This window comes from Eurytemora carolleeae, unplaced genomic scaffold (genome assembly GCF_000591075.1).
Source record: "Eurytemora carolleeae unplaced genomic scaffold, Eaff_2.0 scaffold677, whole genome shotgun sequence".
NCBI classification, from domain to species: Eukaryota; Metazoa; Arthropoda; class Copepoda; order Calanoida; family Temoridae; genus Eurytemora; species Eurytemora carolleeae.
The window spans coordinates 1-14,646 of record NW_019396965.1 but is presented as its reverse complement, the minus strand read 5'-3'; the positions used below and the strand labels follow the sequence as shown (position 1 = coordinate 14,646).

General features: G+C 30.6%; 1 protein-coding gene and 1 long non-coding RNA gene across 2 annotated transcripts; both read right to left on the bottom strand.

Moving 5' to 3' along the window:
* Nucleotides 1–1,350: 1,350 nt before the first annotated feature.
* On the bottom strand, nucleotides 1,351–4,031 carry LOC111710590 (uncharacterized). Its single transcript, XR_002767085.1, has 4 exons — nucleotides 3,978–4,031; nucleotides 3,100–3,180; nucleotides 2,493–2,570; nucleotides 1,351–2,083 (listed from the first exon to the last, which is right to left on the bottom strand). It is a non-coding gene; the product is annotated as an uncharacterized LOC111710590 (long non-coding RNA).
* LOC111710579 (lachesin) lies at nucleotides 1,967–14,451 on the bottom strand (the record flags this gene model as incomplete). The annotated part of the gene is made up of 9 exons (XM_023484687.1): nucleotides 1,967–2,083; nucleotides 2,493–2,570; nucleotides 3,100–3,180; nucleotides 3,978–4,088; nucleotides 8,197–8,305; nucleotides 9,212–9,334; nucleotides 10,114–10,178; nucleotides 10,406–10,508; nucleotides 14,381–14,451. Coding segments are annotated over 9 exons (858 nt in total), but the record flags the coding sequence as incomplete, so codon positions are not given.
* Between the last annotated feature and the right edge of the window lie 195 nt (nucleotides 14,452–14,646).

The window sequence follows — 14,646 nt, the reverse complement described above, 5'->3', positions numbered from 1 at the left end:
AAGTAAGATTAGTAGCGATCAAAAGCGCTTTTTTATCGCATTAAACCTATACCCCCTTTCATTTTTCGCGAACACTCCCTTTAACTTAGTGATAATTATAAATATATGCATCTATATGAATATCTATCTATGATCAATATTATACAGTTAATTCCTAAATAAGCAATATATCGAAAGAATTCATCAAATGTCGTATTCCTCACTTTCTGATAATGGAATGTTGCAGATATTTAATTTATTAATTATATGATTATATGGAGCTCTTTAAAACTGTTCTCGCATATTCATGGCTATTTATTTTTTCGCAAATACTGAGATTTACGTAAAATAGTATAAAACCCATTTAAAAATTGGCAAGACGACATTTTATAAATTCTTTCGATTTATGGTTTAATTTAGGGGTTAACTGTATTACTCGATAGTTAAAATCTACGAATTTAACTGTTCGATGATTTCCCTCACTCAATGCAATAAACAAAGAGGAAAACTGTTTTCTGGATTTTAATACGATTATGAACAAAGGTTTCATATGCTTCTGCTTTACTACAGAGTGTCCCAATAAAGCGAATACCATTACTAACTACTATAGGGTGTCTCCAAATGATAGACCACTTTGACATCTTCTTTCATCCACGCTGGAGCATATTGTTAAAACAGTTATTTACTTAACAATTTTAAACGTTTTTTATCAATTTTTTTTTTGACCTGTCAATTATGGACCTTCAACAAAGACTGAAGTTTTCATGTATTGCAATCTATTGAGATTAAATTAAAATTATCTAAATTTCTAACTCTTTGTCAAATTAAGACACAAATACTAAGTTTGGAAAACCCGAGCAACGTTAAACTCTTTTTTGAATACACTTCAGGTTAATAATCAACTATTGGAAATAAAAAAAACCGATTTGCAATTCGTCTTTACTTTTCAATGGTTATTGGTGCACCTTGTACTTTGTATCAATCTATAGGGCACTAGCTTGGGGACCCAGCGTTGACCAGGTTGCTCATAGTTGCCCCGTCGTTTACCCGCGCTTGGTCTTATTACGATTTTATCTATTTTTCCCTTTAAAAGTCGACCCACTCTACTTAGAAACTCAAACCAATCTAAGAACATTCCCGTGGTACTTCTGAGTTTCACAATAAAAATTTGAGGCAAATCGGTCTAGGGGTTTATGAGTTATAATCGGACATAAAAATCGAAAGACAAATAGAGATTACAACTTTATATATATATAATATAGATATATATACAGCTCTTAATATCTACAGTAGTAGAACATTGTGCTGTAGGTTGGACCCCGTTCAGTTTATAAAATTCCATTTAGTAAAGTTTAGTAAGGTAAAATAAAGTTGAAGCTTTTTATCAATTGTATATTTAAACAACAATGTACAAAGAACCACAGCTAAGAAATCAGACACTGATTGCTGATTTCACATATATTTATAATTTCGTCACTAAATGTCGTCTTTTGTTCACTGGATATCATTTTAGATTTGTATCACTTATACAGCAGTCTTTCATGTTGGATCATGTATTTTATTTTGGATTTTATTCTCTTGTTTCAAAAATGTTCTTGAGAAAGGGTTGAAGGGGGATAAGTGAAATTGACTTGAGAATGAAAGGAAGAAGGAAGTGCATAAGGATGTAGGATAATGTATGGAATGCTTTAATATAGAGAAGGGAAGGGAAGGAATGATTAGTAAAAAAGAGGAGAGAGAAGGAAGGCATTAGAAAGGGAAAGGAAGGAATGATTAGTAGAAAAGCGGACACAGAAGGAAGGAAGTAAAAAGGTAATGGAAGGAATGATTAGTAGAAAAGAGAAGACAGAAGGAAGCAAGTAGAAAGGGAAGGGAAGGAATGATTATAAGAAACGAGGAGTAAGAAGGAAGGAAGTAAATAGGAAGGGAAGGGATGATTAGTAGAAAAGAGGAGACAGAAGGAAGGAAGTAGAAAGGGAAGGGATGATTAGAAGAAAAGAGGAGACAGAAGGAAGGAAGTAAGGATGAAGGATGGAAGAACTCTTGAGTAGGAATTGTAATCACAGTTTCCTACGTCACAGTTAGTCTGATATCCTCTTACAACCTGTAACAGAGAAAAATACAATAAAAATATCTAGTTCTGTAGTTTAAAGAGATTATAGTCAAAGGAGTTGAGTTTTTGCCACAAAGTCTGATTTTCTAATCTCTATATTTGTGTAACCCAATGTCGTAGACCTTAGATATTTCAAACTATTAATACTCAATTCCTTTTACATTTAATTAAGTTGATCAGAACAGTGGAGATAAAAATTATGATAACAATACAATTTTTCTAAATATTTTTTTTTAGAACAAATTTTAAGGGCGAAAAACCAAATATTTTAATATTTTAATCAAAAATTGGATAAATTTTTTCAAAAGTTATATTGTAAATATCACGATGATGACAAAAAAAGGCATTGAAGATAATAATGATTATGATGATGATGATGATGATGATACTAAATATCTACCTTAAATCCTGTGTCTGCAGACCCAAGTTTATTTGCAGCCTTGCAGACATAGTTTCCAACAAGTTCATCAGTTAGCGACTTAATAATTAGAATATTTAAACATATTTAAACAATAATAATGATACTACATAATATTTTTAGGTTACAACTGAACCTGTAGGATTTGTTTATTTTCTTTATGTTCATAATTTTAAAAAATTTCAAGTTGATGGATGTCAGTTTTCCTGATCTATATCGAGAAACGAAATAAGTCAATAATCTTTTGTTAGATTTTAATAAAGCCAACAAAACTTCAGGTTTTGGATAAATTCAACCAAACGTCATTTAGATAAACTTAACCAAACGTCAGGTTATGGATAAAGTCAACCAAACGTCAGGTTTTGGATAAAGTCAACCAAACGTCAGGTTATGGAAAAAGTCAACCAAACTTCAGGTTATGGATAAAATCAACCAAATGTAAGGTTTTAGATAAAGTCAACCAAACGTCAGGTTTGGATAAAGTCAACCAAATGTCAGGTTTTGGATAAATTCAACCAAATCAACAGAAAGTCGGGGGTTTGAATGGAGTAACAAAAGTCAAGGTTTTGAATTGTCTTGTTTTGTTTACCTTGATTTTAAGAGTAGAGGATATTGACCCCTCAACTCCAATACCCTTGTACAAAGCGAAATCTCGGTCATTGACAGATCTCTAAAATATCAGAGGCTAGATTCATTTTAATTGTTAACAATCTAAAATAAATCTAAAGAATTCCTTAAAAGCCATAACTAAAGTCTAAAAGTCGTCTTCCTATCTCAGAGTTGCTTGGGTCTCAATGTAGTTTTAAAGTGCCCCCCCCCCCCCTCAGCCATTACGAAATATAAATTTCAGCCCCCTGTGTGTAGAAATCCTACAAAAGATAATCAGCACTAAGCGAGCTCGGTTTCAGGAAGTTTGAGTTTTTGCAGGAATTTTCACACGGATTAGAGAACAGATTTCATATCCATGTAAATGTTCATATTTACAGTGGTATCGAGAGAATGAATGTGGGGGGAGGGTCTTGATATGAAGGGGGGAGGGTCGCCAACCCACCCTCCCGCACTTCCTTCTTGATGTAAAGAACAAACCAAGACTTGTTGAAGACTACATAAATGATTTAACTTTATTTCGTAATGACAACGGTAAATTTAAAACAATATAAAACAAAATAAAAACCTAAACAATAGTTCAGAGATATTATCATAAAGAAGGTTTATAGTAACATAAAATTTAAACTTTCCACCAAAAAAGTTTCGACATTTTTTTCCATTAGAAAGAAGAATTCTAAGTTCAACTAATATTATCAGATTCCAATTTTCTTTATTAAAGTTAAAACTAATTACAATTCAAACCCTAGTCCAACCCTAGTCCAACCCTAGTCCAACTCTAGTCCAACCCTAGTCCAACCCTAGTCCAACCCTAGTCCAACCCTAGTCCAACCCTAGTCCAATGTTAATCCTTTACTGTACCTGGATTCCATTATGTATCCAAGTAATAGTTGCAGGAGGAAATGCTTCATCGTATCTCTGTTCAATAACCCGGTCTACAACATCATCAACAATTGTTGGAGGGAACTCAACCTAAACATTTTATATATAATTTATCATACAAAAACATAATAAAAACAATAATACAATAATGAAGATTGAATATGAGAATACAGAATAGATAAGTCCTAACTAATGTATTGTATGTATGTTTTTTTAACATTTAATTTTGAATTGATTTTTTTTAACAATATTGTTTGTATGCATGTAATATTTTTTGAAATGTTATCATTAGTCGAAATAAAATGTTAAATATTAAAACAGAAACACAAAATAAACCTAAAAAAACGAGTAAATGAGAATGGAGATTTTAAAGAAAAAAGAAGAATAAAACCAAATAAAGCTGAAAGTAACAGATTAAAATGGAATAAAACAGAATACATCAGATTAAAACAGAGTAAATCATAGTAAATCAGAGTAAATAAGAGTAAAACAGAGTAAAACAGAGTAAAACAGAGTAAAACAGAGTAAAACGGAGTAAAACGGAGTAAAACAGAGTAAAACAGAGTAAAACAGAGTAAAACACAGTAAAACAGAGTAAAACAGAGTAAAACAGAGTAAAACAGAGTAAAACAGAGTAAAACAGAATAAAACAGAGAAAACACAATAAAACAGCGTACAACCGAATAAAACCGAATAGAACTTATAAGAATAAAATCTAATTATTCCTTGATTCTAAACCTTATTTCAATAATTAATTCATCTTAAACTAATATTAAATAGAGTTTGGTTTCCCTAGTGTTATGTTCTCACGTTCAATCACGTCTGCGTAAATTACGCAAGTTATGGGAGTTTGTGTACATGAGATAAAGAGTGTTTGTATATTCATACTCAATGAAAATATACAAGCTTTGTTTTCTCTATATATTGATCCTCTATGAATATATAAACTTTGTTTACTCTATATATTCATACTCTATAAAAATATAAACTCTGTTTACTCTATACATTTATACTCCATGAATATATAAACGCTGTTTACTCTGTATATTTATACTTCATGAATATATAAACTCTGTTTACTCTGTATATTTATACTCCATGAATATATAAACTCTGTTTACTCTGTATATTTATACTCCATGAATATATAAACTCTGTTTACTCTATATATTTATACTCCATGAATATATAAACTCTGTTTACTCNGAACAGAAACCCTTTTTAAAATTTATTAGTAATGAGGGGGAGGGGGAAGGTTTGAGTTGGCACAGGGTAAGGATATTAGCCCAGAAGGGAGGAGCGTGATGAAGGAATACATGGAGGATTAGTTGATATTCGAAGTAGATGAGGAGGACGTTCTGGAGGTTCGAGAGGGATTAGAGCAAGGCCGGATAGGAGGGATTAGAGCATGGCCGGATAGGAGGGATCGAATAAACAATTTTAATTGTAAAAAATAATTAGATAAAAATACACAAAACATATTAATTGAGAGACAGCTCAAAAGATCGACTTTGTGGCGTTTAGTGTTCAATCTTATTTTAAAAGTATGATTCATAAAACAAATTATTTATAAATCCCTACATCTAGCCTTTCGATAATCTTAAATAAAACAAAATTAAGTCAGGCCAATTTCCTTGATTTTTTTTCAAGGCACAAAATAGAGTTACTGCATTTGAAAATCTTACATTTTTTTGACACCCACAATATCATTATCATAGATATTAAAGTTTAAAGACGACTCCCTGTATAATGTACAGGGTGTCCCACATCATATTAGATCGTTAATCGGTCAAAATTACAATTTTCGGGACTAATCAGATAATTTTAGAAGAATGAATCATTTTGAAAAATTGAATAAGGCTACTATAAGAATTTGCTTGCGGAAAATGCTAGATTTTTTGAGTATTATGCTTTTATTTTGGCGTTAAAACTTGGAGATGATCTAATATCATATGGGACGCTCTGTATAATAAGTAGTTAAAAAGAGAAATATGTTATTTGCATAATGCAGATATCAGTGGTTGATTATACGGCAATAAACATGGGGAAAACACCCCAGGGCTAGGGGATGGTGGGGGAAATGAAGGAAAGATGAGATGGGGAAATTTACCGTGGGAAAATGTTTTGTAAATGAATACAATGGTTTAAATATATTTAAATGGCAGATTCAATGAAAAGAAGCTCGCATTAGAAAAATCGTTTTTGTAAATAACTTTTAAAAACATTTTTTAGTTTTTTTAGGGTACACCCACACCTAAGCTTTTAATGAGTTCTGCAGTATATTGCAGAACTCAGACCGAAGATATTAGTTCTGCAGTATATTGCAGTACACAGACCGAAGATATAGAAGCGTTTAGTGGAGAGTGAACTAAGCTTTTAATAAGTTCTGCAGTATATTGCAGAACTCAGACCGTAGATATAGTAGTGTTTAGTGGAGAGTGAACTAAGCTTTTGGTGAGTTCTGCAGTATATTGCAGAACACAGACCGTAGATATAGTAGCGTTTAGTGGAGAGTGAACTAAGCTTTTGGTGAGTTTTGCAGTATATTGCAGAACACAGACCGAAGATACAGTGGCGCTTAGTGGAGAGTGAACTAAGCTTTTGGTGAGTTCTGCAGTATATTACAGTACACAGACCGAAGATATAGTAGTGTTTAGTGGAGAGTGAACTAAGCTTTTAATGAGTTCTGCAGTATATTGCAGAACGCAGACCGAAGATATAGTAGTGTTTAGTGGAGAGTGAACTAAGCTTTTAATGAGTTCTGCAGTATATTGCAGAACTCAGACCGTAGATATAGTAGTGTTCAGTGGAGAGTGAACTAAGCTTTTGGTGAGTTCTGCAGTATATTGCAGAACTCAGACCGAAGATATAGTAGTGTTTAGTGAAGAGTGAACTAAGGTTTTAATGAGTTCTGCAGTATATTGCAGTACACAGACCGAAGATATAGTAGTGTTCAGTGGAGAGTGAACTAAGGTTTTAATGAGTTCTGCAGTATATTGCAGAACTCAGACCGTAGATATAGTAGTGTTCAGTGAAGAGTGAACTAAGCTTTTGGTGAGTTCTGCAGTATATTGCAGTACACAGACCGAAGATATAGTAGTGTTTAGTGGAGAGTGAACTAAGGTTTTAATGAGTTCTGCAGTATATTGCAGAACTCAGACCGAAGATATAGTAGCGTTTAGTGAAGAGTGAACTAAGCTTTTGGTGAGTTCTGCAGTATATTACAGTACACAGACCGAAGATATAGTAGAGTTTAGTGAAGAGTGAACTAAGCTTTTAATGAGTTCTGCAGTATATTGCAGAACACAGACCGAAGATATAGTAGTGTTTAGTGAAGAGTGAACTAAGCTTTTAATGAGTTCTGCAGTACATTACAGAACACAGACCGAAGATATAGTAGTGTTTAGTGAAGAGTGAACTAAGCTTTTGGTGAGTTCTGCAGTATATTGCAGAACTCAGACCGAAGATATAGTAGTGTTCAGTGGAGAGTGAACTAAGCTTTTGGTGAGTTCTGCAGTATATTACAGTACACAGACCGAAGATTTAGTAGCGTTTAGTTGAGAGTGAACTAAGCTTTTGGTGAGTTCTGCAGTATATTGCAGTACACAGACCGAAGATATAGTAGTGTTCAGTGGAGAGTGAACTAAGCTTTTGGTGAGTTCTGCAGTATATTACAGTACACAGACCGAAGATATAGTAGTGTTTAGTGGAGAATGAACTAAGCTTTTAATGAGTTCTGCAGTATATTACAGTACACAGACCGAAGATACAGTGGCGCTTAGTGGAGAGTGAACTAAGCTTTTGGTGAGTTCTGCAGTATATTGCAGAACTCAGACCGAAGATATAGTGGCGCTTAGTGGAGAGTGAACTAAGCTTTTAGTGAGTTCTGCAGTATATTGCAGAACTCAGACCGAAGATATGGCAGCGTTTAGTTGAGAGTGAACTAAGCTTTTAATGAGTTCTGCAGTATATTGCAGTACACAGACCGACTGGGTAACCTAAAACTGAAGCCTATATTTTTCTTGAAGTTCAGTTTCGACCAAAAATTCTGCAATAATATAAAAGTTTAATCTATTTGAATTTAATTATTTAAAAAAAATGTAAATACATTTTGTTCCCAACTATTTTCCACAATTTTCCTCTATTTTCCCTATTTTCCTTACCTCCCCCCTCCTTCCTATATCTTGTAACATGTTACCTCTAGCGCAACATTTCGTTTAGCTGGTTTCCCAACATCGTTATCCGCCACACAGAAATATGTTCCTCTGTCCTCCTTCTTCACACTGTAGATCTTTAACGTGTTACCCCTGAATCAAACAAATCAATCAATCAATCAAAATAAATCGCATTTCCAAAAATGAATACTTAAAATGAGTGACCGGCAATGTATGGTGGTTGAACTGAATCTGTAATGTTGTGGACACATTCTTTAGAATTCATTTGAGACATATGTAACGTTTCTACATTGTATAATCTCTGAGTTTTATCGCAAAGTCGACTTTTAAAATCATCTTTTTGGGTTGATACGTTTTGAGAATCGGTTTTTTAAAATTATTAAATAACAAAGACAAAAATGTAACAAAAACTCTACAGTAAGCTAATTAGTTGTTTAGGAACAGGTTGAGAAAATAAAAATTAACTCTTATTATCGAAAAAAGTAATCTTTTTCATATTTTAGATTTTGTAATTTTTCACCATTCACAAAGATTTTCTTTAGATTTTCTGTAATTTTTATTAAAAAACGACATTCAAGGAAATTTGTAGAAATATACAAACAAATTCATAGAAAATGAGAAATTCAATATAAAGATAAAAATAAAATAATTGATTCTGGCGTTAAATAACTTTTGAAAATCAATTCCAAATCCTATTTTCCACTTTTGTTTAAAAAAAATCTAAAGGAACCAAACACCCGCCATAGGACTTTTTTGACCGATATACCTTTGCAACCTGATGTGGTAGACCTTCGATATTAAAATCTATTAATTCTGTTGGATAAATAGTCAAAACTTGATATATAAATATCAGGTTACAAAGATAAATATTAATTGACATATTGGACTCAAGTCAGAATATTTTTGAATATCATGTTTCTGTTTTCAGGTGAAACTAAACTAAAATAAATCAATGATATCGATTTTTTGTTTTTGTTTTTAGATATATATATATATATATATATATATATATATATATATAGATATCTTGTACTGCACCTGTAGATTAATCCTCCAGTTGGCAGTACTGCATTGTTTTCCCTTCTCCATTCTATTCTTGGGGTGGGCGACCCCCTGGCAGAACATTCCAGGGTGGCAGGATTAAATTCATCCACAACAACACTGTAATAATAGGGTTAAATTCATCCACAACAACACTGTAATAATAGGGTTAAATGCATCTAAAACAACACTGTAATAATAGGGTTAATTTCATTCACAATAACACTGTAATAATAAGGTTAAATTCATCCACAACAACACTGTAAAAAAAGGGTTAAAGTCATCCACAACAACTCTGTAATAATAGGGTTAAATTCATTCACGATAACACTGTAATAATAGGGTTAAAGTCATCCACAACAACACTGTAATAATGGGGATAAATTCATCCACAACAACACTGTAATAATAAGGTTAATTTCATCCACAACAGCGCTGTAATAATAAGGTTAAATTCATCCACAACATTACAGTAATAATAGGGTTAAATTAATCCGCAACAACACTGTAATAATAGGGTCAAATTCATCCACAACAACACTGTAATAGGGTTAAATTCATCCGCAACAACACTTTAATAATAGGGTCAAATTCATCCACAACAACACTGTAATAGGGTTAAATTCATCCGCAACAACACTTTAATAATAGGGTTAAATTCATCCGCAACAACACTTCAATAATAGGGTTAAATTTATCCACAACAACACTGTAATAATAGGGTTAAATTCATCCTCAACAATACTTTAATAATAGGGTTAAGTTCATCCGTAACAACACTTAAATAATAGGATTGAATTCATCCGCAACAACACTGTATTAATAAGCATAAAGTTATCCACAACAACTTTGTAATTAAAATCTCAAAAACTAAGTTTAAGAAATTGGATAAAATTAACCTTCTTGTAGAATTATCATTTATAACTGGGGGTTCAAGCACTCTCAGGTACAGAGACTCAGTAACCTAATCAATCAAATAATTATCAATCAATCAATATACCGAACAGTCAATCAATCAATCCATAAACTTGTTAAAACAATTAAAATATGCATTGTCAAAAAAAAATTTTGTTGTGAAATTAAATCTTGTTCACAGTTTGTTTTTACATAAAAGTACAAATCGATTTTGAGAACAGAAACCCTTTTTAAAATTCATGATCCCCACCCCCCCTCTTTAATTGATAATTTTACCTTATTATTTATCCCAACAATAATCTGACATTCGTATCTTCCTTCATCAGAGGTCTGGACATCCTTCAGCTGCAGGGTATAGGTAGCACTAGCTGTATCATACCTAGATAGATAAAATTAATAATAGTAATAAAATAATTATAATAATACTAATAATAATAATGATAATAAAAATAACAATAATAATAATAATAATAATAATAATTATTATTATTATTATTATTATTATTATTATTATTATTATTATTATTATAATAATAATAATAATAATAATAATAATAATAATAATAATAATAATAATAATAATAATAATAATAATAATAATAATAATAATAATAATAATAATAATAATAATAATAATAATAATAATAATAATAATAATAATAATAATAATAATAATAATAATAATAATAATAATAATAATAATAATAATAATAATAATAATAATAATAATAATAATAATAATAATAATAATAATAATAATAATAATAATAATAATAATAATAATAATAATAATAATAATAATAATAATAATAATAATAATAATAATAATAATAATAATAATAATAATAATAATAATAATAATAATAATAATAATAATAATAATAATAATAATAATAATAATAATAATAATAATAATAATAATAATAATAATAATAATAATAATAATAATAATAATAATAATAATAATAATAATAATAATAATAATAATAATAATAATAATAATAATAATAATAATAATAATAATAATAATAATAATAATAATAATAATAATAATAATAATAATAATAATAATAATAATAATAATAATAATAATAATAATAATAATAATAATAATAATAATAATAATAATAATAATAATAATAATAATAATAATAATAATAATAATAATAATAATAATAATAATAATAATAATAATAATAATAATAATAATAATAATAATAATAATAATAATAATAATAATAATAATAATAATAATAATAATAATAATAATAATAATAATAATAATAATAATAANTACACTACAGGGGCGGATACACTACAGGGGCGGATACACTACAGGGGCGAACAAACTACAGGGTCGGATACACTACAGGGGTAAACATTGAAGCAATGGCTCACCCCTTGAAAATTGTTCCCACTAAAGCATATTGGGGGGTGTTACGGAGTTGGCTCACTTCTAGTAATTCCCTGTATCCGTATCCTTCAGTATATTAAAAAAATGCATAAATGTTAAATTTGAACGATTTTGTTACTTTTACTATTTTAAATTCAACAGATTTTATCTTTATATTTTACTTGTTCATCAATTAGATTTAGCTGGACCCTTGCAATTAAAATTCGAGCAAAGGAACTTAGTTTTTGCCAGACAACTCTGATGCGTTAAAATCCTATATCTTTGCAATATTTCAAACTAAGAACTAAGTTAGATCAAATCAAGGTTATAATGCAAGGAAAGTTAATTGCAGTATACTCTGCGTACATATTGAAACCAGTTCTCTCTGGGCGGAAGTTTTAAACAAGAATAGATGCATCAGTGTTCGTTTGGAATCCGAAGAGGATAAAAGCATTTAATTTTGATAATTTTTATATTTCACATATAATAGTTTCCTATGACCAGAATATTTCATTGAATTTTTATGTAAAAGATGAATCCCAAGTCAGGCTTGTGACATCCTTCCTTGCATTATAACCTTGGATCAAATAATCTAAGTTTGAAATACCAAAGGTTTACACCATCATGTTGCAAAGAAATAAAGATTAACCAGTTTGAGTTTGTGGCAAAACTCCGTTCCTTTCTGATGCCGAATCTCTACAACAAACAGAATCTTTAGAAAGAAGGCACCGTGAAGTTGTGACAAATGTGAAATTGATGCCTTTAAAGGGACAATAAACAAAATTAATATTGGAGGAGCAACAGTCTTTAAAGGGACAATAAACAAAATTAATATTGGAGCACCAGCCTTTAAAGGGCAATAGTCAAAATTAATATTGATGCAATTTTTAAATTATTAAAAATATTCTTTTGTTTACTATTATTTTTCAAAAATTTGAATGGTGTTATTGATTGTTTGATTAATGTGTACTTACAGTTTGTTTCATCCACAGTACAGGGTACTCAGTACCATACAGTACAGAACAATCCATATCAATTGTACTGCTCCTGAAATATAAAAGTTATGTGCTCAAAATGTCAAAACCTTTTGATCAAATTTAAATCTCATAAAGTGAGACCCATTAGGCAGTGGAATAGGAAGCCGACTTTTAGACACAAGTTAAGATTTCAATAGTCCGTTTAACATTAAATACACAACTTGTACAGTGTACACAAAACAACATCTGATACACATCAGGTTGCTTTCTTTCTATTCCTCAGTTTTCTAGGCTTCACGTACGTAGACCAAAATATCCATAATTAAGGAAAACATTTAAAGTAAAAAAAAAAGGTTTGAATAATACCAATTAAACCCAATGCAATGTGCCAATGTGGGAAGGGTGGGGTCCAAACTTTAATCATGTTAAACACAATGTTAAACAATATAAATAATTGAAATGGGGGAAGGGTGTATACACTGTACAACAGCTAAGTGTTAAATTTTAACACTCCTTTAACAAATCAAATTCTTATAGTATGAAAACTATTTTCGCCATTTAAAAGCAAAACATTTTAAAATAAATAATTAGCTCTGTGAAAGAAAAAGAATAATTTTGGAGAAATGAGGTGGAAGGAAGTAAAAGCCAGGAAAAAAGAAGTATAAAGAATAATCAAGGAAAAAGGGTGAAATGAAGGTAGTAGCAGGAAAGAAGTAGGAGAAAAGTTTAAAGATGGGGAAGAAATGAGGTGCAAGGAAGTAAAGAAATGAGGTGCAAGGAAGTAAAGAAATGAGGTGCAAGGAAGTAAAGAAATGAGGTGCAAGGAAGTAAAAGCCTTGCAAAAGGAAGTAAAGAATAATCAAATTAAAAAGGGGGGATGGAAAGTAGGAGAGGAGTAGGGAAGGGAAAAGTTAAAAGAAAAGAATAGGAAATTATGGAGAAATGGAATGAAGAAAAAGCCAGAAACAAAGGAAGAAAAAATCATGAAGGAGGATAAAAAGGTGAAATCAGGGTAGTATAAGGGGAGGAGTAGGGTAGGGAAATGTTGAAGGGAATCATGGAGAAATGAGATGGAAGGAAGTAAACGTGAGGAAAAGGGAAGTAAGGAATAATCTAGGACAAAAGTGTGAAAGGAAAGTAATGTAAGGAGAGGAGAATGGGGAAATATGAAAAAATGAGTTGAAAGGAAATGAAAGTCTGGAAAAGTTAAGAGAATATTAACAAAGTAAGAAGGTGAAAGTATTATAAGAAAAGGGAAAAGAAGTAATAATGAAGAATTGAATGAGAATAATAAAGGCTATGAAAAGGGCTATCAGGGGATTGAATTAGGATTATATAACCTGATTTTTACATTGTTTATTGTATCTGCAACCAGTATTTTTTTTTATTTCAAACAAATAAATTGATTAATGGCGGACAAAGCATTCATTCAAGTTAAATAAACTAAAAATGTTTCCACCCTTGATTTTAAATGATTTCAACCATGGGAGGGAAATTGATTTAAGTTTAGATGGATATTCTAAAATTTAAATTTAAAGTTTGTTTCCCGAGTTCTTGTAAAGGAACTAAGCCATAATTACAAGTGATCCTTCGTAGCCTTTAAAACTTTGTATGAGTAAAAGGGCCTGAGAAATCCTTGTTTTGTCTCCTTATAAACGTTTTTTGTATTTACTCATATATGTTGTTAAGACAAGTAAGGAAATTGACAGAATTAGTCTCTTTTTTCGAAACATGAAATTATCTTCCTACTCATGCTGAGTACAGATTAAGTATTTAAGGGTTCCGTTGTAAATCTGGTCTATAAATGGGAATCCCTAGAAATTACGTAAACAGTCCCTTTAAACTTGTAAAAAAATAATTTATCTGTCCCTTTAACTTTACCTGAGTGAGAATCTGTTATCTCTAATAATCAAGGAGGAACTCTCAGACAGAGGAATTGGAGGAGCACCAGCCTTTAAAGGGACAATAAACAAAATTAATATTGGAGGAGCACCAGCCTTTAAAGGGACAATAAACAAAATTAATATTGGAGGAGCACCAGCCGTTAAAAGTACAATAAACAAAATTGATATTGGAGGAGCACCAGCCTTTAAAGGGACAATAAACAAAATTAATATTGGAGGAGCACCAGCCTTTAAAGGTACAAT